General features: G+C 53.6%; 1 protein-coding gene across 2 annotated transcripts; it reads right to left on the bottom strand.

Annotated features, from left to right (window-relative positions):
- Positions 1-1,671: 1,671 nt before the first annotated feature.
- Positions 1,672-23,023, bottom strand: IGFBP5 (insulin like growth factor binding protein 5). Of its 2 annotated transcripts, none has more exons than XM_053670980.1 (4): positions 21,950-23,023; positions 8,379-8,611; positions 7,456-7,575; positions 1,672-6,271 (listed from the first exon to the last, which is right to left on the bottom strand). In XM_053670980.1, exons 1-4 carry the CDS (start codon positions 22,281-22,283, stop codon positions 6,140-6,142), a joined length of 819 nt encoding a protein of 272 aa, XP_053526955.1. In that variant the 5' UTR covers positions 22,284-23,023; the 3' UTR covers positions 1,672-6,139. The 2 variants fall into 2 exon arrangements, with proteins under 2 accessions (XP_053526955.1, XP_036988170.1); XM_037132275.2 differs by having other exon boundaries at positions 8,379-8,608.
- Between the last annotated feature and the right edge of the window lie 2,376 nt (positions 23,024-25,399).

Genomic DNA, 25,399 nt, shown 5'->3' with positions numbered 1-25,399 from the left:
TGGACGGGCGGCAGCTGTCAGTGGGCCGTGGGCTCTGGTCTCAGGGAAGGAAGCAGAGCCAGAGAGTGTTGATGGATCCAAAATCAGAATGGCGAGACCGAAGACTCCATTGTCCCTTAAGTAAAATGCTGATGTTGCTGCCCCCTCACTCCATTCCTGTCACTGTCACAGTAGACGGTGAGTAGAATAGGAGAGTGGGCTTTTCAGAATGTCCTTGTGGAAACGTTAGGTCCCAAGGCCCAGAGCGTGGCTTCGGTGGACAAAGGGAGACTCGGTAGAGTTGGGGAATGTAAGAGAACAGTGTTCCTAAAAGTGTCCTAAGAGTGACACGCAACTCCCGCCAGTCTTACTGGGTCCCCAAGACCACAGGTGAATTGCGTGATCACTAAGGTGCTCTGTGGGTTGTCCGGGGTGGGGGTGGGACAAGGGTAGGGCAGCTGGGAATCAGAATCCTAGGAGTTTTTACATGAGGGATGTGTGTGGTGGGGGGAAGGGGCTCAGAGGCGTGGAGGACCGGGTGGGGGCAGATGAGCCCTGAAGGAGGAGCAGCCGTTGAAGTGAGTCCTGCTGACGCCCTGTCCCCCTGTCCGGCACACTGCACGTGACACAGGGTGAGCTGCCGCAGGTGGAGAGGCCGGGAGACGGTCCCGGGGCGGGTGGTGTCCTGTGGGCTGCCGTGTCCCAAGAAGGCCTTCCTGCTCGGCACTCTTCGTGTCCCCTCTGCGTCCCCACCCCTGCAAAGGAGGTGGGCAAGACACCCAGTCCCTCTCTGCGCCTCCTAGCAAAGCTTTCACATCCTCCGCTTTTGTCTTCACTGCGTAAGGTTGCACGTTTGCAAGGTTGTGCACAGGGGAGAGGTCTTAGGGGAGTATCAGTGACCCGGGGACCCTTCAGGAGGAGCGAGCCCGATGACTGGCCCACCCCCTGGCCAGGCGGGGCCTTTCCCAGTCGGTGTACTTGGCACATGACTCGCAGGGGGCGGGGCAGAGTGGAGATGCCACCAGCTCTGTCTCCCTGCTGTGCCCACGGACTGGGAGGACCTGGAAAGGTGCTGTCACAGGGACACATAAAGGACAGTGCGCTGCTGTGGGCCCCGCAAAGGAAGAGGGGACATGGGGATGAGGGGAAGAGCCTGAGGGAAGGGGTTCGGGACGAACTGCCGCAGAGTGACTGAGACAGAGAGGCAGTGTGGGAACCTGAAAGGTTGAAACCAGAGTCACCAGCCCACACATGGCTTCCTTCCTCCCTGGGCAGAAACAGCAGAGGGGCCGGGCGGGAGCGGGACGGCGTCTGCCTCGGCCAGAGGTTCCCCGCAGTGACTGAGGAACATTCTAGAAGTGTCTTCTGTAAAATCCTCTCCAAAGAGAAGAGAGCCATCATTTGCTTAAGGATGGGTTAAGGCTACTTTATTTAGTAGCTGGGGCTGAGGCTAAATGATAAGAATATAGCAGTAATAACAGCAGCTGAACACGCATCGACTACTCCCTGTTCTAAGCGCACGGTGCACAAGAACTCACCGACAGGTCTGAAGGGATGGGGCAGGGGGCACCCAAGTTCTGGATGGGAGGGCGGGTTGGGGGGCCCGGGCCCAGCCTCCACCTTGACCTGTGTCCTTCCCTCTGGAGCGTGGCCTGAGGAGGGTCCTGGGTCCCGGAGGAAGCTGACGCAGGCTAACTGAACGCATAACTTTATTAAATAAAGGCTTTGTCATGACACAAGACAAAGATCAAGGAGTAACATAAATTATACGTTGAATAAATAGTATACAGATATCTTCACCTTTTTAATAAAACGTGAGATCCTCTGTATTTTTTTTTTCCGTTTTTATTTCCTTAGGTACAAAATGCTAAACAGGAGGCGAGTTCTTCCGCATTCGGGTGATTTTTTTTCCCCCGCATTTTTTTTTTTTTTACCACAAACTGGTTTTGTTTGCTGGTTTGCTTATCCATCCTTTTTACCAGTAAAGATTATGAGCATTTATTTTCTTTAAAAAAGTTGAAAACAAAAAAGAGGAGAAAATAGAGCTATGGTACGTATGTATGTAAAACTATCAAGAACTACAGTAATATGTGCTGTGGTTATTGCTGTTTAAGAAAAAAAAACCAAAAACACAAACCGGTAGGCAACTCGGAATCTGAAGGTTCTTGTCTGACAACTGTCTATCCGTGTGGGCTACTGTGTGGTGGCAGTGGCGGTGGGACTCGGGCTGGTGTCGGGGGACCGGAGACCTGGGGGAGTGGGTGCAGGCAGGGCGGTGGCCCTCCCACCTCCCTTTCTCCTCCAGAAGGAGTCAGAGAGGAGGCCAGAGTCTGTGGAGATGGCTAAACTATATACTCCATTAGAAAACCAAGAAAGTATGTTTAAAAAAGACACAAAAACCTAAGAGGAAGAAAAAGCAGAGAAAAGTGCAAAACGTCTTGCACTTTAGTGGTTTCAAAAACAGACAGTACAACGGCCAGGTTGCTGGCAGGTAAAACCCCATCTCCCCGTCCCACCTCTTCCCAAAACTTAGCCTCCCTTCTCTTGGAGGCCCCAAGGGTCCTCTCTGAGACCAGAGGGCTGTTGCTTCTCCTGGGCCCACTCCTCTCTGAAGTTCCCATTCTGAGTTGGAGCCCTCTGGGCAGCTGGGCTGAGGGAGCGGGAGCCACAGTGCCCACTCCTAGGGGGCTGGGCAGTTGCCATGGCAGCCCTGTGGCTGCCAGAGAAGGGAGGTTGAGGCCCGCCTTCTGCAGACCTTAGAGGAGGCTGACCCTGTAGGGTTACCGTGGAGACCACCAAGGTGGTGATGGGAAAATGGGTGAGGGGAGGAGGTGGGACCCTATAGGGCCTCCCAGGCCTCCCTTCCTCCCCACTGTGAGGGTTGAATGTCTCCAGGCCTGCCTGTTTAGGCCTGGCTGTCCGAGAAAGTTTTAATTCTCTTCCTCCCCAGACACCCTCCCTTGCCGGCAGGCAGAGCGGGCAGGGCAGCTCTGGGGGAGGAGGATCGGTCCTGGCTGGGCCTGCCTCTATCATTGGGCAGCAGTTATGGGCCACACTGCTGGAGTGAGGCACAAGTCAAAAGGGAGATGGGGAGAGACCTGTCGAGGGCGGCAACATTGAGACTTGAGGCCACAGAATGGCTGGAGCCAGAGTCCTCTAGGTGAGCAGTCAGGGGCCAGCAGGAAGCCTGAGTCCAGGAGAAGCTGGCCGGGACTTCGCTGCCGGCAGCACTCACCCCTGCCCAGGGCATGGGCTCTGTCACCCCCAGTGACCCTCTCCCCAGGGTCTCTCCACTCTGGGTTCAGGCCAGACCTCCCCTTGGAGAGATTTAGTTCCACCTGTCACGAAGGTCCAGTGTCCTCTAGGGACTGGCCAGCTGACCAGAATCACCCCCTGCAAACACTGGAGACTCACAGGTCTGAGTCAGTTGTCATGAACTCTGGGAATCAGAAGAGACCAGTGGAGTTACAGGCCATGACCCCCATCTCGTGGCTGACAGCAAAGAGTCACTGTAAGGGGCAGAGGCCCATTCAAAGTCCAGTAAATATTGGGGGGTGGAGAGAACCCCTCTGAGGAACCAGGTCCAAGCCTGGGGAGGGGTGGGGGGAGGGTATGCAGTGCCTGGCTCAGTCTTTTCTTAGGGGGAATGGCACCCCCATATCCACCTGGCAGGTCCCAGTTAGACGGCTGCTCAGGATCCAAAGGGAGCATGGGCAGAAGGGGGCAAGCGGGGAAGGTCAGGAGACTGGCCTCCAGCACTGAGTGGGAGTTGGGGGCTGGGCACAGTCACACACAGAGACTGGTGTGCGGACACAGCAGGCCAAGTGAGTCCTTGTGGCTGCCATTCCCATCAGGCCCTCTGCCCCGTGAAGATCCACCACCTCTCCCATCCCCAGCCAACCATCCTGTCTCGGGGAGCAGGAGACATCCCCCAAGTTCTGCCGCTGCAAATTCTCTGCTAGCTGGCATAGATCTGTTTCTCTGCTGTCCCTCTTCATTGCCCCCAGTTCAGTGTTGGAGGGGTCTCCACGGTACCATGCCGTCGGGAGAGCGTAGAGAGCTGGGTTCACAGTGAGAAAGGGTCTCCTTGCCAGTGTCCAAACCCCATTTCCTGGTGGGCTATCTCCAGTCTCAGGGGGCAGCCCCGAAGCCACCCATCTGCTGAGGAAGTCAGTGGAGAACGGGAATCTCCTGGGGTCAAAGTTCAGCTGCCGAAGGACAGCACTGCCGAGCATCCACCTCCTGGTTGGCCGGAGCCTTCCCTGCATCCCCCGCCCCAGGGAGGAAGCCTGAACTGGCCAGAGTGAATGAAGGGCTTAGAGGACTCTCTGGCCTCAGCCCCTCACTGCAGGGGGAAGATGGGCATCTGAGCACAAAGTCTTGCCCCTTCCAAACACGGCCAGCTTCTATGGAGCCTCTCTCTGGTCTAGCTGCTAAGTCTATAGCCCACCTACGTGACCCACCTTCCTGGCTCTGAGGCCTGGAGTTAGCTCATTTCTCTTTTACAACCTGTTCCCCCTTTTCCTCTCTACTTCTTCTTGAATCCCAGAGGGGTTATTGGGTGGGACGCCATGGACATGGCCCTGGGCTTTGTCCCCCTTCCTTTTGCTTTGCTTCAAAGCTAGAGCGGGCCTGTCAAGCCTCATTCCCCCAGCCCTCTGTCCCCTCCCTCCATTTCTCTGGCCTGAACAATCACCTTTACTGCCTTCCTGCTCTGAAACCTGTTCACCTCTATCTCCCTCTCCGCCATCTCTCATGTCCGGCTCGCTCCTGCCTTGCCAGTGTGAAGAGTGAGAGAGGCTTTCAAAACACAGGCTCTGCCCTGGTGACGTGGGAAGGCTGCAGGGAGCAGTCGGCCACACCCGGGCCCGTCAGGGTCGCTTGGTGCGGGCCCCGGAGACGGCGACCTCCGGAGGGCCTGCAGGGACTTGCCGGGGTGCACGGCCACCCGGCCGGGTGCTGTGTGTGAGCATGTGTGCCTGTGGGAAATCAGGAAAAAAAATCCAACACTGTGCCCCACAAAGGGGGCTGCTGCTCACGGGAGGCAGGCAACGCTGGTGTTTTATGGGTCGTGTTAGGAGAATATGAGTTTTCTTGGTTTTCCCAGAATGAGGAAGCTCCTCAATGCCCCCATAGAAACTACTTTAGAAAGTTAATGCAAACCTTTGAAAGGAAGGAACGAAAGAAAAAAATAGATTTATATGCCTATATATGACTACATGGAGCCTTGTAGATAAATACAAGCCCGCGTTTTTTTCAGCCTATCCTCCCCCACAGAGGCTGTGCTAGTTGCGAATCGAGTGCTTGGAGGTGCTGAGACCACACGCGTGGTCTCGGTCTCCCCGGAGGAACGAGTCCTCCCACTGTCGGGGTCTGTGCTGATTTCTAGAAGTTTGCACAGGGAAATCTGCACACACGCTTAAAGCTTAGGTGTCTGCTTAGGAAATCTTATCTATCTAATATCCCTCGGGTATTAATTTGTTTCGTTTTGAGAGGAATGGAATGCATTTAGTGTTTTTAAATTTGGGGGGAGAGAACACTCTACTGGGGTGAGCAGAGGGAAGGAGGGTTCGAGCTGCCCGCGTGGCTGGCTGGAGGTGGAGAAAAATCCCAGAGAGGCAACGACACTTTTCTGTCCCTTCCGTTCTCTCCCCGTGACCAACCTAAACTGCGAAAGCTCCAAGTGTGCCATTGAGTACATCTTGGGTCACTACTTCTAGGGCCCCGACATGTGTCCAGCTCGGGCCGGGGCTGCTGGAAGGTGGGTCCAGCCGCGGTGCCTGGTCTCTCCTTCCTGCCCACACGCCTCCTTCCTTTTCCTGACCCTGTTCATCTTTCCCTCTCTCCTACACCGACACCTCTTCCCTTCGCTCCTCCTGTTCGTCCTCTCTTCCTTTCCTTATTCATTCAACTTGCCTCAAACAGAAAACCATTTAAAGGGGGGGGGTCTCCTTAGCTTTTTTCCTCTCCGCTGTTGCCATTTTCAAAGTTGAGACCTTGCTAGAGATTCCGAGGTCCTCAGTTTCCTCAATTAGATAGATATATGCATTTTTTCCCTTAAATGAGATGAAATGAGTGGCATCCTAGGGTGGAGGGAGGCACTGGCTGGAGTTGGGGCTGGGGGCGGGACGGGGTGAGGGAAGGATGGGGCGGGGACGCATCACTCAACGTTGCTGCCGTCGAAGGTGTGGCACTGGAAGTCCCCGTCGACGTACTCCATGCTGGGCAGCTTCATGCCGTACTTGTCCACGCACCAGCAGATGCCGCGTTTGCGGCCGCGGGAGGGCTTGCACTGCGGTGGGGGGAGAGACGGGCCGTGAGGACGGCTGTGCCCCGGGACTGGTCTGACCCTCCGTTTTCCCTCCCAAGGCAGACTCTCACCCCCAGAGAATCGAGGGGGCCGTGTCCAACCCTGGGGGTCTGGTGCCCCCACAGCACAGGAGGGCCTGGGGAAAATGATAGTTTCGGGAGTCTGCCCTCGGCTACCTCCTATAACTTCTGTTTCATGTCACCCATTCGGGATCTTCCAACTCGGTATTCTCTGAACAGCTTCATGATCTAATGATCTGATAATCGTATAGTAATAATAATAATAATAATAATAATAATAATAATAAATAGGAGGCATCCCTTCTGCAGTTTATGTAGGTACTGTTCTAAGTGCTTTACAGAGATTAACCATTCTTCTTCATAATTGTGTGGAAATAGTAAGTATGACTATTCTACATTTTACTTGAGAAACTCAGCAGAAACATTAAATGACTGGGGCAAGAAGACATAGTAGGTACATGGCAGAGCCAAGAATTGACATCCTAGGGTGGATGTCAATTCTAGGGTGGATGTCAAGGCCCCTGGCTCTGGACCTACCTCTAACTTAGATGAGGGCACCCTTGTGGAGCACCAGGGTCACCTGGGAGGGAGCTTGTTAGAAAAGCAAGATTCTCAGAGTCCACCCATGCCCACCAGACACTCTGGGGAGTGCATGGGGAAAGTAATTGGTGTTTTAAGAAGCCTGCTGGGTGATTCTGACGTCCAAGGAAGGCTGAGAACCAGTGCCCAAAGGTAACGCAGACCAGGTTTAACAGCCAAGTGCCGCTGGTTAACCGACAGTGGGGTACTCAGAAGGAAGCCTGGCTGCGAATGGGACCCCAAACGACTGCAGGTGGTCCATGGTGAAAGTATGTTTTAAAGACATATATGTGTGTGTATATTCATACGTATCAGAAAATAACACATACAACACAGGATGTCACATAGAGATATAAATGTTCCTTTCACAATTAATGTAAATAAGCTAAATCATTGAAACTGAAATGGATTGTTATAGTATAGGAGAGAGTGGGAAAATTCACACTGTGATAAGGATATTTGAGGTTTGAAAAACACCATTGTTAATAACAGAAATTTTAGTTTAGAGGTAGAGGTTCCCTGGTAGAGGTTTTCCTTTGAACTTGGGGGCACGGGCCAGGGGCATACCTGCTTTCTCTTGTAGAACCCTTTGCGGTCACAGTTGGGCAGGTACACGGCACGAGGCACCATGCGAGGGCTGGCTTTGAGCTCCTGCAGGGAAGCCTCCATGTGTCTGCGGCAGGGGCCCTGCGTGCGGACAGGAGGGATGAGCGCATGGCGGGATCCAGGTGGAAGCCACCTCCTTTCGTTCCAATGAGTTGCTACCAAAGGTCTTTCCCCCTCCCCTGCTATGTGACCTGGGCGTATGAAGTGTGCAAGACCTGCTCTGTGACCAGGCCCGGAGGCAAGCCGTCCCACCTGTCTATGGCCCATCAACCTTTCCAAGCCGCTGAGTAGTGGCGCCCGGGGGCGGGCGACTGCGGGTGCTCCGGCTCAGCGGTGTTCCAGCGGTGCGCACAAGAGCGTTTAACCCGTGCCACACCTGCCTATGTAGTCAGGAGCACCGGCTTCTTTCCCCTTAGATTGTCAAATAAAAAGTGACAACAGCCAACACAGCAGTAGCCATCTGGTGTGAATGAAGCAAAACTATACCTAGTTTTTGGTCTGGTAGGCAAAAGTATGTATTTTTCGGTGTGCCACAGCCTTTTAGCGATTCGTTTATGTGTCGTGAGACGAAAAAGGCCGGAAACCGCTGCTCTGGGAGAATGTTCAGCGTCTGCCTCGGTGAGGACACGGCTCCAGGGCGTGCGTGCTGGCTGGGGCCGCCGGCACTTCTCGCTGCCTCTACTCCTGCTACTCAGACAAGCCCTCGGCCCTGGCAACTGTGGGCTCCTCTACAGACTCTCCACTGCAAGTGGCCGGTCCTCCACTGGGTCTAGCCTAAGCACCTCCCGCTGCCAGGAATGCTCGTTTAGACGCAAGTCAGGGTGGCAGCAGAGGCTGCGGGGCGTGGATGCGGAGGGAGGTGGAGGAGAAACCTGGAGACTCACCTGCTCGGATTCCTGTCTCATCTCAGGTGCAGCGATGACCCGGGGGTGAGCAGTGTTCTCGGCTCCTCCCACGAACTTGGACTGGGTCAGCTTCTTTCTGCGGTCCTTCTTCACGGCCTCGGCCTTCAGCTCGGAGATGCGACTGTGCTTGGGCCGGAAGATCTTGGGGGAGTAGGTCTCCTCTGCTGTCTCGGAGGCGGTTGGTTCCTCCTGCTCCTGGGAGTCTCGCTCTGCTGGGAGGAGGCAAGGGAGGGTCAGCCTCTGCAGCTGAGGTGCAGAGGGCAGAGCCCAAGGCTCTGAGGTTGTGGGGGAGGGTGCCGAGAGGGGGTCTCCGCCCCCCTGGAGCTGAAATAAGAACCAGGGTGCGGACTGCGCTCACAGAAGTGGCAGGAAGTTGCTGGAAGGATTGGAGTCCTGCAGAGTGAATCTAGGAAGACTTCTGTGGAGTTGGGGGATATTGAAAAAGTCAAGCTGATAAGCAAGGGAAGTTTGACAGGAGGGAGAGGACGTCCTGGGGGCAGGAAAGGGGAAGAGGGAATGAAGTGGCCTGTGGTGGGACTTGGGCTGGTCAAGGGCTTGCTTACTGGGGCCGGCTAGGCAGTGGCTGGAGGTGAGAACACAACCTGGAGATCTTGGTTGTTGGTGGAAAACAGGGGCAGCCAGGGTGTGGACAGGAAAGCCCAAGTGTAACCTCTCGTGAAGTCTTTGTGCTTTCAGAACTCCTGGAGGTGAGATGTATTGGATTTGGGGCCCTGGGGGTCTGAATTAGATGGGTGGGGGGAAACGTCATATAGAACAGGAAGAGGGGACCTGCGTGGAGGGGACCGGTGTTGGTGGGTTGCGGTGGGGGATGCGGAACCCAAGGCCTGACTCCAGGCTCTGAGCCAGAGCCGGCTCTGCCCTCGGGGCCTGGACAGGCTGCAGCCCCAGGCCGAGAGGCCGGCAGCTGGCTGGGACTGGCACAGTTATATATAGGGGTGACCCGGTGACAGTCTATACTTAGCTGACTTATGACCTTTAAAGAAGTAGGACTTTGTTCATTTATTTGTTGGTCTGTTAATTCTGCCTGTCTGGCCTTTTCTCAGCCCACAGATTTCCATTCACTTCATATCTCACAGGCACCCTCCTCTCAGTTCTTTGGCCCCACCAGCCTATGCAGAGCCCAGAGGTCAGGACTGCCCTTCCCAGAGGGCAGGGTGTGGCCAGGATGCCCACGGTGAGAACAGGTGCCCAGGTCAGGGCGGGGAGGCCCTGTCTCCGTTGCTCTCTTTTCAAATCCTAGAAAATGCAAACGGCTTGGAGGGGACCCCACGTAACTCAAATGCAGTGCAGGAAAAGCTGCTGTGCACCGGTTTTGCTATCACGGGGCCACCCAGGAGTGAGGTGCTCTGATGGGAAGTGGAAGGAAAGGCACGGGAGCAGGTGGGGTGGGGGGTGCAGGGAGCGGGAAGCTGGGTGAGAAGACACTGTTGTGTGTCCCCGGGGCAGCAGCTCTGGGCCCAGGAGGAGTTACAGGTGTGTGTTAAGAAAGGCGTCCAAACTCGGTTGGGGTGGCAGGTGGCAGGAAGCACCCACACACCTGTTTGTTGGCTCCAGATTTGCCACTTTTAATTGAACAGGCATCTAGTCTTTAAGACCCTGGCAGGGAAGTTCCGGGCCCTGACGAAGCCTCCACAGGTTTGCAGGGCTCTGGGGGGTTAGTTGATTTGGGTTATTTATCCACAGGAGGGAAGGGATGTAGCCCCAGGAGAGGAAGATAAGAGAAAAAGCAAAGAGCAAAGCCAGAGGCAGGCTCTCTCTGAACCCAGTTCAATGCCAGGCTTGGGTGGGGGGGAGTGGGAGGGGAAGTGGAGACTACTGTACTTGAACAATTCACACGGCCGCCCCAGGATCCCGGCCTTTCACTCTGTCTTCCCACCGTGACTTGTCTCTCTGCTCCGACTCCACTTATCGGAACCTGCTGTGTTGACTCATGTCCACGTGATGTGCCTGGGCCGTGGAACGTGGCCTTCTAGGAATTAGCTCATAGAGTGATGCTTTGCGGTAAACCTACTTTTCTTTCTTTCTTTTTAAAGATTTTATTTGTTTTTAGAGAGAGGGAAAGGGAGGGAGAAAGAGAGGGAGAGAAATACCAATGTGTGGTTGCCTCTCTCTCTCTCGCCCTCTACTGGGGACCTGGCCTGTAACTCAGGCACGTGTCCTGACCAGGAATCAAACTGGCGACCCCTTGGTTCACAGGGTGGCACTCAAACCACTGAGCCACACCAGACAGGGATAAACCTACTTTTCTTGGTTGTGGGATGAGCTAGAATGGGGCTTGGATGCAGGGACAGGCGTAATTGCTTTGGGGGACTCTGTGCAAACTGAGAAGCTAGAGCTCTGTTATCAGGTGACTCAAGCCCAAACCCAACTTGGAAAACAGGTGGTAGGGAGAGGAAAAGCCAACTATGGCTCAGACGGGTTGCTGAGCTCGTCTTCCTGAGTGACTCTCGACTTTTCACTCAGCCTCTGTGGGCATCACCAGGCACTCTAATTCTCAAAAAGCATTTGACCACTGGGATAGAGGAGAGAAAGGCAGATGGTTGCCACTGAAAGGCTGGGGTATTCTGGGGGTGTGTGGCCATCCCCCATCCCCCTCCCCCAGTCAAGATTGAAACCAGATGAAGTGAGGGGAGGTGGGAGAGGGGGCTGGGTGCCGACCAGTGCAGGGCAGATGTGTGTTTCTTTCAGGGCCTGCTCTGGAGGGCCAGCAAACTGTCCTCAGGGGCACCTGTGACTCCAGGCTGCAGGAGTTCCCTGGCCAGTGGGAGAGGCCCCAGGGAGCTGCTCCCCTACGGGGGTCTGGCCCAGCCCCCGGAGTCCTTCCAATGGACCATCTAGTGCTTCCCCTGTGTCCAAGTGGAGCTAAGTACATGCACCTATTCCAGGGGTGTTTTTTCCGCCTCGTAAAGCCCTCTGGGATGGGTATGCCTCCCCTCCTCCTCTGGCCACCTGTTTTGGGGGCACTCCCTGTCCCTTTGGTCAGAGGGTGTCGTCTGCCAGATGTCATTTCACAGGGCGTCTCCCTCTGGCCTTGGTGGACAAGGAAGCATGTTGGCTCCCAGCTCTGAGTGTTATCAACAGCTCTTCTCAAGTCTCCTCACTTTAAGCTTTTTCTAAGAAGGGCTGCCTGTGGGCCAGCCTTCACTTTGGGTCCCCCTTCCTGGGAGGAGGATGGGGCTGTTAATGGTTTGAAAGAACTCTGGGGCAAACTAACCTTGACCTTTCTTAGACTTTTCTCTTCAAGCTTTCAAGTATCGCCTTGGGGCTAAGCAATGACGACCAAATCATTTGTTTCCCTGGGAAACAAAATGCAGATTCCTGTACCCTCTCTGCGTCCTTCCCTGGCCCCTGCAGGGCGGGGCTCCTGAGGGTACACCCTCCCCCTGCGACCAGCCCTTAGGATGCTCTGAAGGGAAGACTTAGAGCTTTGATGTGTCTCCTGGGTTTTGGTGCCACTTAACCCCAAGGGAACTACTACTTGGTGGGGGGGAGGGATGGGGGAGAGTCAAGTATCAAAGATACTGATCAGAGTCTTGTGGTCACCTGTAGGCTCCAAAGGGACAGTGGGAACTTGGCACAAAGCCAGGGCAGAGCCACTGAGATTAAAGGGCTGGGATGCTAGAGCCAGCAAGCCCTACTCAGCTGCTTTGGGGCTGAGTCATAAATAGGCTTTCAATTTGGGAAGGGTTTAAGTTTGGGAAGGGATAAAACAAGAAGGCACCAGTAGACTGGCAGCTCCTGAGCTATTTCATCAAGAGAAAGTGGAGCGAGGGTGTGGGAGGGATTTAGGTGAAACTAAAGGGAGGACTTCCCGGGGAGGTTGCCCTGTACACAAACAGCCATGGAAGGAACAGAACAGTGCAGGGGGTTCTGGAACCTGTTGGACAGACAGGTTAATACCTCCACGTGGCCAGTAGGTGGCGCAGGAGACTGATGACCATGCAACGTGTCCCTGGTACTTATGGCTAGGGACTGTAAGTCATTTTAAAATCTGGAATTTGTGCGCCTGTTTCTCTGACAACCACTCAAACCCTCTCCTTTTCTCTGTGTGTCTGCAGCTTGTGGAGAGTCAGGGAGCTGGACAAGGGAAGACTGGAAAGGACCCACAGGAGGGGGAGGTGGAGAAGGCAGGCGTGGGAACTGGAAGTGAGGAGAGAGGGCAAGGCTTATCTGGGCATAACTGCGCCCCCTCCCCCTGCAAGCTGTTTCTTTCATCTGCAATTTAAAAAATGATCAGGGAAAGAAGTGAAACATATCCGGAACCCCCTTTCCCATCTCTAGATGCCATTTTGAAAGGATTCTGCAGAGGATGGAAAATGTGGACTGCTCAGCATCATTTCCTTCCCCTTTAGTTCTGTGATCCCGCCTGATGGCTGCAGGGGGAGAGCCATCATACTGTCCTGACAGTCACCTTTGGGCCGAGTTGTGATTCTGCTCTGACTCCTACCCCCACGCCCAGCCCTGCCATGTCATGCGGGGCCATCTCAGGTCCTCCTCCTTCCGAAGGGCTGCCCATTGACACTGGTGCAGTGACATTCACTGAGACACAGGCGGGTACGTGAGCCTTCCGTGTGCCAACGTGCACACCTGCTGGAGGACTGCACCCTTCCCATGCCCCAGCAAACACAGAGAACCCAGGGGCACCTCAGGGTGGGCCGACTGACTCACAGGGCAGGTGCACAACACACACCCCCACCCAGGCTCCACCACTGTCTCCCACCGGCCCTCTCGCTGCTGTTTTGCTGTAGGGGCAGGAAGCTTTAGCAGCATTAACAGGCACGTGGTCTTAAGAAACATCTGACCCCACCCTACTCCCCAGTTAGAGATGGATGGCTCCCTGCAGTCTGACCTCCCACCCCAGGGCTCTCAGTCCCATCCTGGTGCCATTAGCAGCCTGCTCCTGGGCGGTTGGTAGATCCCACTCTTTCTTAACCTCATAATCAAACCTCAGAGAAAACTTGGTGGCCCAGGTCTTGTGACTTTGCTTACGGAAATGGAAGAAACTGAGGCGTACTTGGAATTCACAGCCCAGGAAGAATGTCGGGCTCTGCCAGGCCACCTGGACCTGGAGAGAGGAAAGTCTCTTTTTCTAGCCAGAAGACAAGATGGTTTTGCCCAGAATCTCTGTACGGGAATGAAAAAGGGAGCTGGGTTTCCACTGGCTCTCATTCTAGTCCCATGTGTGGAATTTAAACACTGATGTTCTTAAGGGCAGAGGCTCGTTATTTATCATTGTCTCTGTGATGCGGGGCACTCAGTGAATAACCTTTAAATGCAGAGATGCATGGATCTACGCAGGAGACAAAGTGAAGTGGGTCTGGGGGCTTCTCTGTCTCTAACCTGGGGTCCGGTGGTGCTTAGTGGATGCCCTCAGAGGTCATCTCACTGGTGCCACTGTCTTTAAGCATAGCGACTGCCACAGAGGGAGCAAGGAAGCAGAGGAATGAGCCCCACAGGACAGGGACAGAAGTAAGGGTCCTCTGGATTTGCTGGGCTTCTCTCTGATCGGAGGCTTCACTGTCCAACACAGTAGCCACTAGCCTCATGTGGCTATTTAAATTAATAAGTATTAAATCAAATTTCAAATTCAACTCTAGCCACATTTCAAGTACTTAATAGCCACATCTGTCACTGCAGAAAATTCTGCTGGGCCGCTGGTCAGCGGGCACTGACCCGTGCCTGGGTGTGGCTGGGTGCTCCACAGCCTCTCTCCACCTTGCCATGTTTCCAAGCCAACCTGCAGCCTCCTCCTCTTTGCACAACACAAGGCTCATAGGAGAATGACGGGCTGGCCGCTCCCTGTTTAAGAAACCGTAAGGCACGTCTCGGTCTCTTGAAGTCTGACGGTTCCCCAGCTGTAGACGCCAGATGACTCAATTACACTGCGTGTGCGTGCGTGCCTTTGCATGGAGAGCCAGGGCTGGCGCGGTAGGGAGGGGCTGTGGGGCCTTCCAGGAGAGCAGCAGTGTCCCTTCTCCTGCCAATCCCACCCCCCAGCCAGCGTCTGCCTTGTCCCAGTCTCTCTCAGAAGACACTGTTTTTGTTTCCTCTGTGGTCAGTCACAGACGCGCATGCTCTGGGCTCGTTTTAACCCGAATTATGGGCTGAGAAGGAAAAAGAGCGGACTTTCCAAGAGGAAAACTAACCCAAACAATCCTCATCCTCAGCTGCAAGATGGGAAGAGTGGCAAGAACACGCAGGAGGGGAGTCCTGCTGACTTGGGGTGAGTGGCAGAGGAGGGAGCAAGTTCAGGGTCGGTGACTAGACAGTGAGGGCAACGGGCTTACCCTGCTGAGCTCCTTGCCAGCCCCCACCCCAATCCAGGCCAGGAGAACTGATGTGGTTAGGCACGGTAAACCAAGAGCAAAGTTGGCCAATGTAGGCATGTCCCATCTCTATTCTGAGTAGAGACATAGAGACATCATACAGCAAAGTAAACAAATATAGCCAGACTACCCACCCGTACCCTTCGGTTGCCCTTCTTGGGAGGAAGATGGGGCTGCTGACAGTGGTTCAATAAACCTGGGTGCACATTTCCTTTGACAACAGCCCCTTTCCCACACGGTTCTTCTGGGGATTGAGTTGATGTGTGAATCGCCTCTCAGCACAGGTCTCTGTTGCCTCTCGCCTTGTTTGTTCCAATCATCAACTAAAAATTTGGTTGCTTGGCACCTGATTGACAGGTGTTGATGTGTACATCACAAGATCTAAGGCTCCCTGGAGGTAGAAAGTTCTGCTGGAGAGTGATGACTCTCTCCTTGTCTCTGGAGAGCCCGACTGCCAACCCTGGGTGAGAGGGACTTTGCACAAGTGCTTCTGGGAAACAGTTCCCACAAAGAGAACTCACCCTGCAGTTCTTCCCTCTGTCTAACCCCATTCCTTCATGCTGCACTAAGGCAGCCGGTCTCCATCCCTACAGATGGAGAGAGAAAAGGTGGCCAAATCCTGATTCAGGGCCGTGACCGTGGTACACATTTCTTGACCCCCGGGAGACAGCTGGTGATAAATTAGCACATGAGAAATACACACTGATGAAGAACTCTCAAGATGAGTGTCTCCGGCCAGGTTTCTCTGCAGGTGGGGAAGGTGAGCAGGCTCAGCAGAAATGCCTTTTCCCCTAACACCCCAAGCCAGAAAGTAACAGAGGGGCTAGGTAGGAAGCAGCCTCTGAATGGAAGAATGGGAGTGAGGACATGCGGGAAGCTCCGGTCCATTTTCCTGAGCTGGCAACACTCCCACTCATGACTCATCACAGCCCATTCAGAACATTACAATTAGACAGCCACATTCTCTGCATGACCAGAAGGGGGCGATAGGGAGCAAGCGGTTTGAATGCTTCCCTGGTCCCCTAAGGGAGGCCCTGGTGTGAGTCAAAGGGAATCCTCTCCTGTCCAGCAATCAAAGCTCAGGCTCTTTTTCCTCTCGGCGCTTTGGGGGCAGGAGCGGAGCGCGGAGATAGCAGTTCCCGCTCAGGTGGGAGGGGCTCGCTGGTGGCCACCGGCCACCTGTGGCTTTTGACACTTGAAATGTGGTCGTGGGTCTGGATTTAAAATTTTATTTCACTTACAATGAACTTAAATTTAAAAACTGACACGTGATTTGGTTATTGGGCCATTTTTAAGTACGTGTGGAACAATGCGAGCACCAAAATCTACTTTTCAACTAAAATGGCCAGTCAAGTGTTTCCAATGACAATTTGGTGTTCGAAGTGAGAGGTGCTGTAAATGTAAAAGGCACCTCAGAGTTCAAAGACTTCGGGTGGAAGAAATCATGTAAAATATCTTATAACTGTGTATTTTGGTATAAGACAAGAGATAATTAGAATTAATTTCACCTGTTTCTTTTCACCTTTTTAAAAAATGTGGCCACTAGAAAACTTGACGGATGGAATTTGTGTTACAGTTCGACTGGGCGCTGCTGTTCCAAAGGGCTGGGGGTGAGCGTCACCTTTGCAAGGGTGACAAAGAGATGTTATGGCTGTGATGGAACAGGCCAAGGTCAGCACACCTGGAGGCCACGTAAAACCCTGGGCGAGCTGGCAGGGGTCCTCTGATCCTCGGTTCTGAGTGCAGACTCGGTCTGGGTCTTGTCTCAGGCTTTGGCAAGGGAAAGCCTGAGCCCTCGAAAATGAGATGGCCTTTATTTTAGGAATCCCCATGGGCTCACCTGGTGGTCTAACCTGCTGGAAAGCGGGGTGTGTCTTACGGGCCTCTAGGGTGCGTCAGGAGGCTCTTAGAAATAGCTCAAATCAACCCCAACAACCTGGAGGCCTCGCTCTTCTCTGCTCCTGCAAGATCTCCTACAAGTCTGAGTGTGTTCAAAAGTCCCGTGGCCCTCTTGCCCTTTTCCTTATTAACTCTGTGGTGTGCGTTTTTCTGTTTTCTTCTGATGCAGAAATCTCCCAACCGCTTCCTCATCCCACCCCAGCTCAGTTCTCATCTTCCTACTTGCTTGCCTCCTTGAGTGGCCTGTGCTGGCAGACGCCACTGGCCCTGAGGAGCAGGGCACTCTGTGCCATGTTCTCCCTAGAGACTACAGACCACTACATGGCCAAGGCGCAGTGAGGGCCTGCCAGCCTTTCCACATCAGGAGCGTTCCCAGGGAAATGAGGCATGGCACTTGAACCTGAAGTCCCTTTCCTTCCCTCTTTGCCACCTGTCCCTCACCAAGTCAGTGGCCTAAGCCAGCCTTTTTTGCAAGACCGGGTAGAAAAAGGGACAGAACAGAGAGCGATAGAAAAATAACAGGGGTGTTGCATTATCTATGTTGGTGCTATTTTGCCTCTTCCCCTAAAACAGAGCACCCCCCCAAGTTCTGAGCTCTTGTTTCGTCTTCACGAGCCTCACTATGGGATGAAAGCATCGGGTGCTATTTGCCAAAAACCTCACTCATTGCAGGTCAGACTGGACCCAGGCAAGAGTCCTGGTGACCAGTGAGGAAAGCCAGGATCAGCAGCCTGGGGCCCTAAAACCAAGAGGGAATAGCTGAGTTCCAGTCCTGATTCAGCCACTAACCCTGCATCTAATTTTGGGCAAGTGACTCTGCACTCTGGGCTTCAGCACCCACATCTGTCAAATGAGGGCCCCGACCTCACGGATTCCAGGGGCTCCTTCCAGCTTTAGGATTCTTTGGCCAACACCCAGACAATTCCTGGAGAGATGTTAGGGCCTTGTTAAGCCGAGTGGCTAGGCAGGAAAGCCCGCTTCCCCCTTTATAGAGATCTCCAGTCAGTCCTTTGAATTAAAAAAAAAAAGACATTGTAACAAATCATGGACAGAAATGGAACTGGAAAAATGGGGGTTGGTTCTCTGGATATAGAGGAAAGGGGAGTAGAGGCTTAGAATTGGCTTCCTTGTTTATTTGCTTATTCATTTTTGCAAGTATTGAATAAGTCATTGCTTTGGAAAACATATCCAGATGAAGGACATTTCTCTGGGGATCGCAACTTTTGGACCAACTGTAGTAAAAATGCAAAACAAAAACTCAAACAAAACCCCTCCAAATTGCCTCCCTGTCTCTCACCACAACCATCTACTTCTTGATCTGTTCCTCCTTGGTGCCTGGACCCTTTAGGGTGCTCTTCCAGTTTCTGGATGCAGTGGGCCTGGGGTGCGGTGATCTCTTCTTCAAAGTTTTATTTTTCACACATTAAATAACTCCAAGTTTCAAGGCATTGCTCAGGTACAAAGTAAAATCTTTAGACAAAAGTCACCTTTTCTTCCCACTATTCCCTCCCTACCCTCCTCCCCCCATGAAGGGGACCAGGGCTTCTGCTAGGATTCCTGCTCCCAAGCCCTTTGCCATAACCCTCATGGTGACCTCTGGCCCCCGGGGGTCAGTCCTGACCTCCCCCTACAGCTGCAAGCCCACCTGCCCGCTCAAATCCAGCCCGAGCCCTGGGACTAACACACAGCTGCTCTGACTTAAAACTCAAGCCCTCAGGGGATGTCTTGGCAGTTGGGGGGGCGGTGCAGTGGGGAAAGGGAGGGAGGTTGGAGGGAAGGATAAGGTGGGGGAAAATTTAAATGGAAAGAAAATGTGGCCAACTGCGCTTGCTCTCCCAGCCTGAGCTGACACAGCAGAAAGGGGCAGGCTGGGGGTGGGAGTGGGGGTGAGGGGGCAGTAAGAAAAGTCAGTAAGTTAAAAGCAGCATCACTTGTCTTCCCAACTCGGTTTTGGTTGGCGCAGGTTGCAGCCAGCCTCTCAAAGGCTCGTTTCAAAGGGAGGGCCTGCGGGTGGGAAAGGCATCTGCCCCCTTCAGTTTTCCAAGATCTTGTTCAACCCAGACACAAATTTGGCCATTAAACCTAACTCTGGAACTTGACTTCAACATGGCATTTGGACCGGGGTTGGAGTGGAAGCCAGGGTTGATGGAGGCCAACCCCCTAAAAGAAGCAAAGGCTGAATTCATTTTTATTGAGGTACTGTTTTTCTTTCTTTCCCAGAGCACATTTTGACTTTCTCTCTTTGTTTTTCAGTGAAACCGTACTGAAGCCCAGAGGTCACTTCTCCCCGCATCCCAAACTTAATGTCCCCCAGGCCCAGGAGAAATTTCCCAGACCAGGGCAAAATGCGCGCTCTGCAGCGCTCCAGTCCACAAAGCCACAAGGTTCCCTCTGCAAACAATGCCCAGAGCAAAGCCCAGCCCTTCCGCAGCTCGATCCAGCTCACGGATCTTTATTGAGCTTGGTCCAATAAATAACTCGTCTCCCGCCCCTTCCAGTCTCCTACGTACTGCCCTCTGTTTCTATATCTATCTTTGCCCCTGAACTCGCCGAAATAAAACGCAGGGCCCTGCGCGATCCCAGTTCCAAGCTCTCTGGCCGACTCCCTCTCCCGTTGCGCAGCAACGCGCGCAGCAAAACACCAGTCTCAGCCCGCCCGCCCTCCGCCCTTCCTCCCAAAGCTTTGGCTGCCTGCCACCTCCCAATCCTCAGCTCCTCATTACTAATTCAAATGCATTCTTTTTTTTGGGGGGGGGGGTTAAAGAAGATATTGGTCTATCTCTACACATGCACATATATTTTGTGCGCGTCGTCTATACCTGTAGTACCTATATTTATATGGAAACCGCGGTAGAGAGGAACACCTAAGTTGGAACTGCTGGTTTTGGTGGGTGGGTGGGGTGAGTGTGTGTTGGGGAACAGGAGTTTTGGTCAAAGGAGCTGACACTCTCCTCCACTCTCGGTTCAATTTCCACTTCTTAAGAAGTGCCTCTGCGCCGTCTTCAACTTTTGGGGGCCCACTCAACGGTTTTTGAGTTGAAAAACTATAGCCAGGAACGCCCACTCCCATCCTCTCTGTCCTGGAGAAAGGCTTCAGCCCCGGCCACGGGTGGAGCATAGCCGTTGGTGACTGCAGACGGTTAGGCACCTGCCTAAGGCGGAGTGGCATCCGAGAGCAGGGCGGGGGAGGGAGAGGGGAGGGGACAGAGAGGCTGTGGGTATTGGCCTCGGGGTACCTTGAAGGCGGAGGTTGAGGAAGGGGCTGCAGAGAAATCTAAAGGGCACGTTGCTTGGGACAAAAGCTGGTGTGCGTGGGTGTGCGCGTGTACACACACACACACACACTCTACATCTACCACATCACACCAACCGCACTGTTGGGCAAATAAAAGCGGGGCCAGAAGGTGGCTGATACCTGGCGTACTTTCGATGTGACCGGATTCTTAACCGGAGCGCTCGCTCTTCCAAGACGGGAAATCGATTCATACCTCTTACCCGCTCCACGCCCCCTTCCCCCAACTTTTTCCAAATCCACAACCCCCACGATGAACTCGGGCGGGACTGCTTTTAAAAAGTGATTCTTAATGGGCGGGACTGCTTTTAAAAAGTGATTCTTAATAAAAAATAACTCCACAAACTGGCCTCCGGGGTTTGCACGTTGCTCTCCGTCTCTTTTGCAGGCAGCAATCTGGAGTGAGACCACCTCTTGCAAAGCTGGAGGGGCGGCCGCCTGTAAGAGGCAAAACCTGCAGTGTTTTGGGACATCTAGTTTGAACCTAGAAAAACTCTCCTGTCTTGTCTTAAGCGCCGACGCACTTCCCTCCTACGTGGTAGTTCTGTAGTTTGCAGTTTTTAGAGAACTCATGTGGGGGTGCTCACGGTGGAAGGGGATAGGAAAGAAAGGCATTGTCCCAGGAGGTAACTACAGAGAATAAACATTACTTAGCCAAGTCTTAATGCCTTTTGAAAAGAATCAACAACCAGTCTGACGTTTGGGAATGCAGATTTTTATATATAGTCCTTGAAACTACTTACAGAAGAATTAAAACCAGTTACCTCTAAAAAGAAACCCCGTCTAATGGGGGCAGAAATGTTCTCATTAAACAAGTAGCTCAGTCAACCTTTTAAACCCGGACTCCCGGCGCTGAGAATTTGTGGGCAGGGCAAGCTGGGGGCGGGGCTACTTAGAGGCGGAGGAGAAGCAACGGGGCGTGGCTTTCCAGACTCTGCCCCCTTTATTTTGTGTTTCCAGGGCTTCTTTTACATTTACACCACACCCACTTGTGGTCAGGTTTGCGAGATGGGGGCGCGAGGATCGGGGGGATTAGTACTGAGGGGGAAGTTGTGAAGTCTGAATTTCACATCCCCCTCTCGCCTCCCAACCCTATATATCCACCTTTCGCCCTAGGTAAAATCTGAATTGGGGCGGGGGAAAAAGTAATTAGATTCAGGGATGAACATCCAGCACAGAACCCCAAACCCTTCTTTCCTACGCACCGCCCCTCCCCCCCACTACCCTATGGACCACCCTGCCTCCCCCGTGCGTGTCTAAAGTAGTCTTTCCCTTCCAGGGAGAAAAAAAAATGAGTATTTTGCATTCAAATCTGTTTTACCATCTACCGCAATCAATCATATAGAGTCAAAAGTAATGGGTGTGCACGTGGGAGGGGCACTGAAGCCCGCACCCAAAAGGCAATAGCTACCAAGGGTGCGTGCCGGGGTGTGTGTGTGTGTGTGTGTGTGTGCGCGCGCGCGCGTGCGTGCGTGCGAGTGTGTTGGGGTGGACAAATAGAAATATCAGAAGGGACGGGCAGGGAAGCAGGGTCTGGGAGGGGCGGAGGTAGAAGGAGCACAGAAATCTCCCCTTTCCAGGTCCCCAGTTAAAGCAGTATTTTAACAAAGAGATTTATTTTTTTCAAGTTCAGAAAAAGAAAAAAATCGTGTTGGGTGGCTAAGAGATGATAGAGGAGGGAGCTGATAATGAAACATGCACCCTTTCAGACTGGAGATTGAGAACCTGGGGATTTGGACCTTGAGACTGAATAGGAGCTCAGAGTATTAAGACCAGGGGGGAGGGGTGGGATGGAGTCGGGTGGGGGTGGGGGCGAGGAGCAGAAGAGAAGACCCCGAGAGGCTCGGAGAGGCAGCCGAGGGTAGCTGGGGTAAAGACCCTCCCCACCCCCGTCCCCGTCCCCCCGGGTTGCATCACGGCTTTAAGCCGCTTTCTGGGCAAAGCGCGCTTGGCCAGCCTGTCCCCTGTCCCCTGCCCGTGCGCCGTGTAACTGGCACACTGAACGCGCTCACCGATCTTGACTTGCTCGCGGTAGCTCTTTTCGTTCAGGCAAACCCCGCGGCCGTGCAGCAGGGCGTGAAGCGGTTTCTCCTCATCCTGCCGTGGGAGGCAGCGCAGCCCCTGGGCGCAGCGCTCAGTGTAGACGCCGCACGACTGCCCCTCCGCCAGGGCGCAAGTCATGCAGCAGCCGCAGCCCGGCTCTTTGACTAGCTCGCAGCCCAGGGGGCTGGGGGGGCACATGGAGAGGGCTTTCTCGTCGCAGGGCTCGCAGTGCACGAAGGAGCCCAGGCCTTGGGCCGGCCCCGCACAAGCGGCCAGCAGCAGTAGGACCGCGGTGAGCACCATCTTCTCCGAGTCTCTCCCTTTACCTTGGGGCGGGGCAGGAGAGCGAGAGTGCAGGGACAAAGGGGCCAGGAGGGTGCCGGAGAAAATTAAAAAAAAATTCTGGCAGGTAGAGCAGGTGTCCTCCCCCAGACAATCGCAAAATGTGGGGAGAGTTGGAGGGCTGGGGTGCTTGCAAGCAAGTCCCAGTTACAAGGATTAAAGATTTGCAACAGGTTGAGGGGAAAGAGCAGCGCCAGGTGCACGCGCTGGGACTGGGGTCGGACAAACAAGCCCCAAGCCCGATCCGGTCAGAAGTGCAGGGGGACAAGCCAAAAATTGTTCACCCCAAAGCAACCACCGGAATAAGGAGCTCGGAGGCTGTGGAGGAGATGAGGTGGGTGGAGAAAAAAGGATTTGTCTTCAAAAATTTTGTTTAAAATCTAAAGGACACCCTGCTCCTTTCTAACCCTCAGCTGCTAGCGGCGCGCGGCTGCGCGGACAGGTAGAAGGCGGCGGCTGCAGCCGCAAGGGTAAGGGAAAATGCTGAAATCAAGGAAAAAAAGAAAAAAGAAAAAAGCCCAGATCCAAAACCCTAACACCTCTTTTCTCCCACTCTGCAACCACCTCTTCGAAATTCGCAGGTTCTGCGTGAAGTCGGGAGAAGGGTGCAAACGGAAGGGAGGGTAATTAGAAGGAGCGAAAAAGAGGAAAAGCCCCACACGGCTTTGCAGCTCTTCCTAGCTCTTTCCCCCGCAGAAGTTTCCAAAGAGACTACCGGCTCCGGTCGAACGGGCGCTTTTAAATAGACGGCCCTGGCTGCCAGCCAGTTTGTAGCTGCAATTTGAGCTCCCCAACACCCAACCCAGGCAAGGATGCCAAGGAGCTTTGCAGTACGAACTCACACGGGGTGGGGGTGGGGAGAGGCCTTCGAGACACACGGGGGGCTCCCGTTCGCTCCGTGAACAGCGCCCTCCTCCCCCCGGAATGTAAGAAAGGGGCATGGGGGACTGGGCTGGGTCTGCACGAGGGAGGAGGTGGTCGGGGGCGTGTGGATGAGAGAGTTCTTCGGTGCTCGGTGGACACAATGAGAAGTAACTCAGTCTCCCCCTCCCTCCTACCCCTTAACCAGCCCAGGCCCAGGCTGGAGGCAGAAGCATTTTCTTAATTGCCAACTGGATATATACCGTGCCCAAGAAATTCTTCCCAAGCTTTGGGAAATGGCTGTCTGCTAGTGTCTCAGTGACCATGTAAGGGTGTGTACACGTGTGTGTCTGTGTGTGTGCGCACACCCCCGCTTGCTGGGGGGGGGGGGTTAGTGTGGGATGGCCAGAGATGGATGGTGAGCTGAATTAAAAGAAAAAGAAGAAAAACTGGATTCACTGCAAAAAGCCTGGGGAAGGGGATTTAATCAAGAGTTTCTGTTACTGGTGGAGTGACTCCCTGTGGGCACATGGTCAGGCCAGGGTGGCTGCTTCCTCCCAGGTGCACTGTTGACCCAGGAATGGGCGTGTGTATGTGTGTGTGTGTGTGTGTGTGTGTGTGTGTGTGTGTGTACCCACAGGAGGAACATTCGGACCACCGCACTGTAGGGATAGTGAGGCCGAGACCGGCAGTGGGAGGAAATGCTCAGTCTGAAAACCTGGCCTGGCCGTCTCGGGTGTCCTGGGTGGGATTTTTTAAAGGAAGGAAGGCCAATTGGAGTAATACTTTTCCTTCATGTTCTTTTGAAGGGACATTTCTATTGGGCAGGTCCACATCTTTGGGGGGAATGGATGGGAGTCCAGAAAGACAGCAGTTATAAGGTTAATTGTCACACACAGGTACACCCCAAGAGTCCCAGCTGACAGCCCCTGGGACTGGCTGTGAAGAGATTCTAACGAGGAACATTATCAGCCCATTTGAAACCTCAGATAATCTAGACAGACACTGTGGATTTCTCTCCTTAGCAAAATAAAAGAAAGCCCAAGTCTTAAGGAAAGTGACGGTTTTATTGTTTTCTGAAATTGACAGGGTGGGTTGTGGCCCTCACAAGCCAGGTCAGAGAGACATGACCAGTCTTTGCTGACCTGTTTGGGAGAAATGGGGGTGGCACTGTTACCTATCATGTTTCCCTTCATCCCCTTGGAAATGTTCTCACTTGCCTTGGGAGCAGGGGCTGCATTTCATGAAGTTTGCCACTAGACTGCACCCTTATCTATGATAAGAATTCTCTCTGCAGGGCTGCTCTGGAGAAAATACTGCTCTTGCTTGTTTGGTTCAGGGGCGATTCTGTCTGTGCTGTTAACACTCCCAGATTCTGATCTGTCCTCTCACTTATCTACTTGCAGATAGGCACGTCTTTTAAAGAATGAGTTTAAAGCCCTGCTTTTGCTTGTATTGCCAGAGGTGTTGGCTGGGAGAGGGAGGAGGAGCTGTGTGTAATGATTAAAAAAAGGAGTGAGGCTCCTCATCATTCCTTCCCCCCTCTGTCTGGGGCTTGGTAAGTTAGGGGGGAAATTAAGATTTAACAAATCTCATTGAAGTATCTGAGGAGTGAGCGTGATCGTCGTGTGCAATTTTCTCTTTTGTGTCAAGTTCGGACCAGAAGAGTGGCCGAACAGTGTGCTCTGTGTGCTCCGGCCCCTGCTCCTGTTTCTGCACCAGCCCAGCAGCCAGGCCCACCCCAGGCACACGGGGAGCATTTGAGATGAATGGGGAAATTGTGGTGCTCCTTCCAGAGAAACACGAGTTGCCTGGTCCCAGCCACTCTCCATTCTGAGAGAGACGGCCTCCAGTGACATGTCTTTTTGTCTAGCCGACTTCCAGTGGCTGGAAAGTAGAATGTATGAGGACAGGTGAAAGGAAGGGGGGATGATTCATAGGGAAGACGAAAAGGGTAGGGAGACAACGGAAGGGGAGGTCGTGGCAGGAGCCTGCCCTTGGGGTAGGGTGGGCTGCAGAGGGGGCCTCGGAGAGAGGGGACTCTGCAGGAATGTAAATCAGTGACCCGCTCTATTCTGGCTTAGAAATGGGCTTAGTCACGAGGGGGAGAGAGTGGATGGGGTATGAGCTGCTGTCCAGGGGACCCTCAGGTGGGCTCCCTGGAAGGGCATGAGAAAGAATTCTCAGTAGCCTGGGATTGTCTAAAGTAATTTTGT

The sequence above is a fragment of the Artibeus jamaicensis genome, unplaced genomic scaffold (genome assembly GCF_021234435.1).
Source record: "Artibeus jamaicensis isolate MK-2021 breed Jamaican fruit bat unplaced genomic scaffold, CSHL_Jam_final contig_1015, whole genome shotgun sequence".
In the NCBI taxonomy this organism is placed as follows: domain Eukaryota; kingdom Metazoa; phylum Chordata; class Mammalia; order Chiroptera; family Phyllostomidae; genus Artibeus; species Artibeus jamaicensis.
This window is presented reverse-complemented; position numbering and strand designations above follow the sequence as displayed.

Coding starts and splice junctions, on each gene's coding strand:
- IGFBP5 (XM_053670980.1), bottom strand. CDS start 22,283: ATGGTGCTCACCGCGGTCCTACTGCTGCTGGCCGCTTGTGCGGGGCCG. Junction 7,576..8,378: donor TGAGACAGGAATCCGAGCAG/GTGAGTCTCCAG, acceptor GTCCGCACGCAG/GGCCCCTGCCGCAGACACAT. Junction 6,272..7,455: donor GGTTCTACAAGAGAAAGCAG/GTATGCCCCTGG, acceptor CCCCCACCGCAG/TGCAAGCCCTCCCGCGGCCG.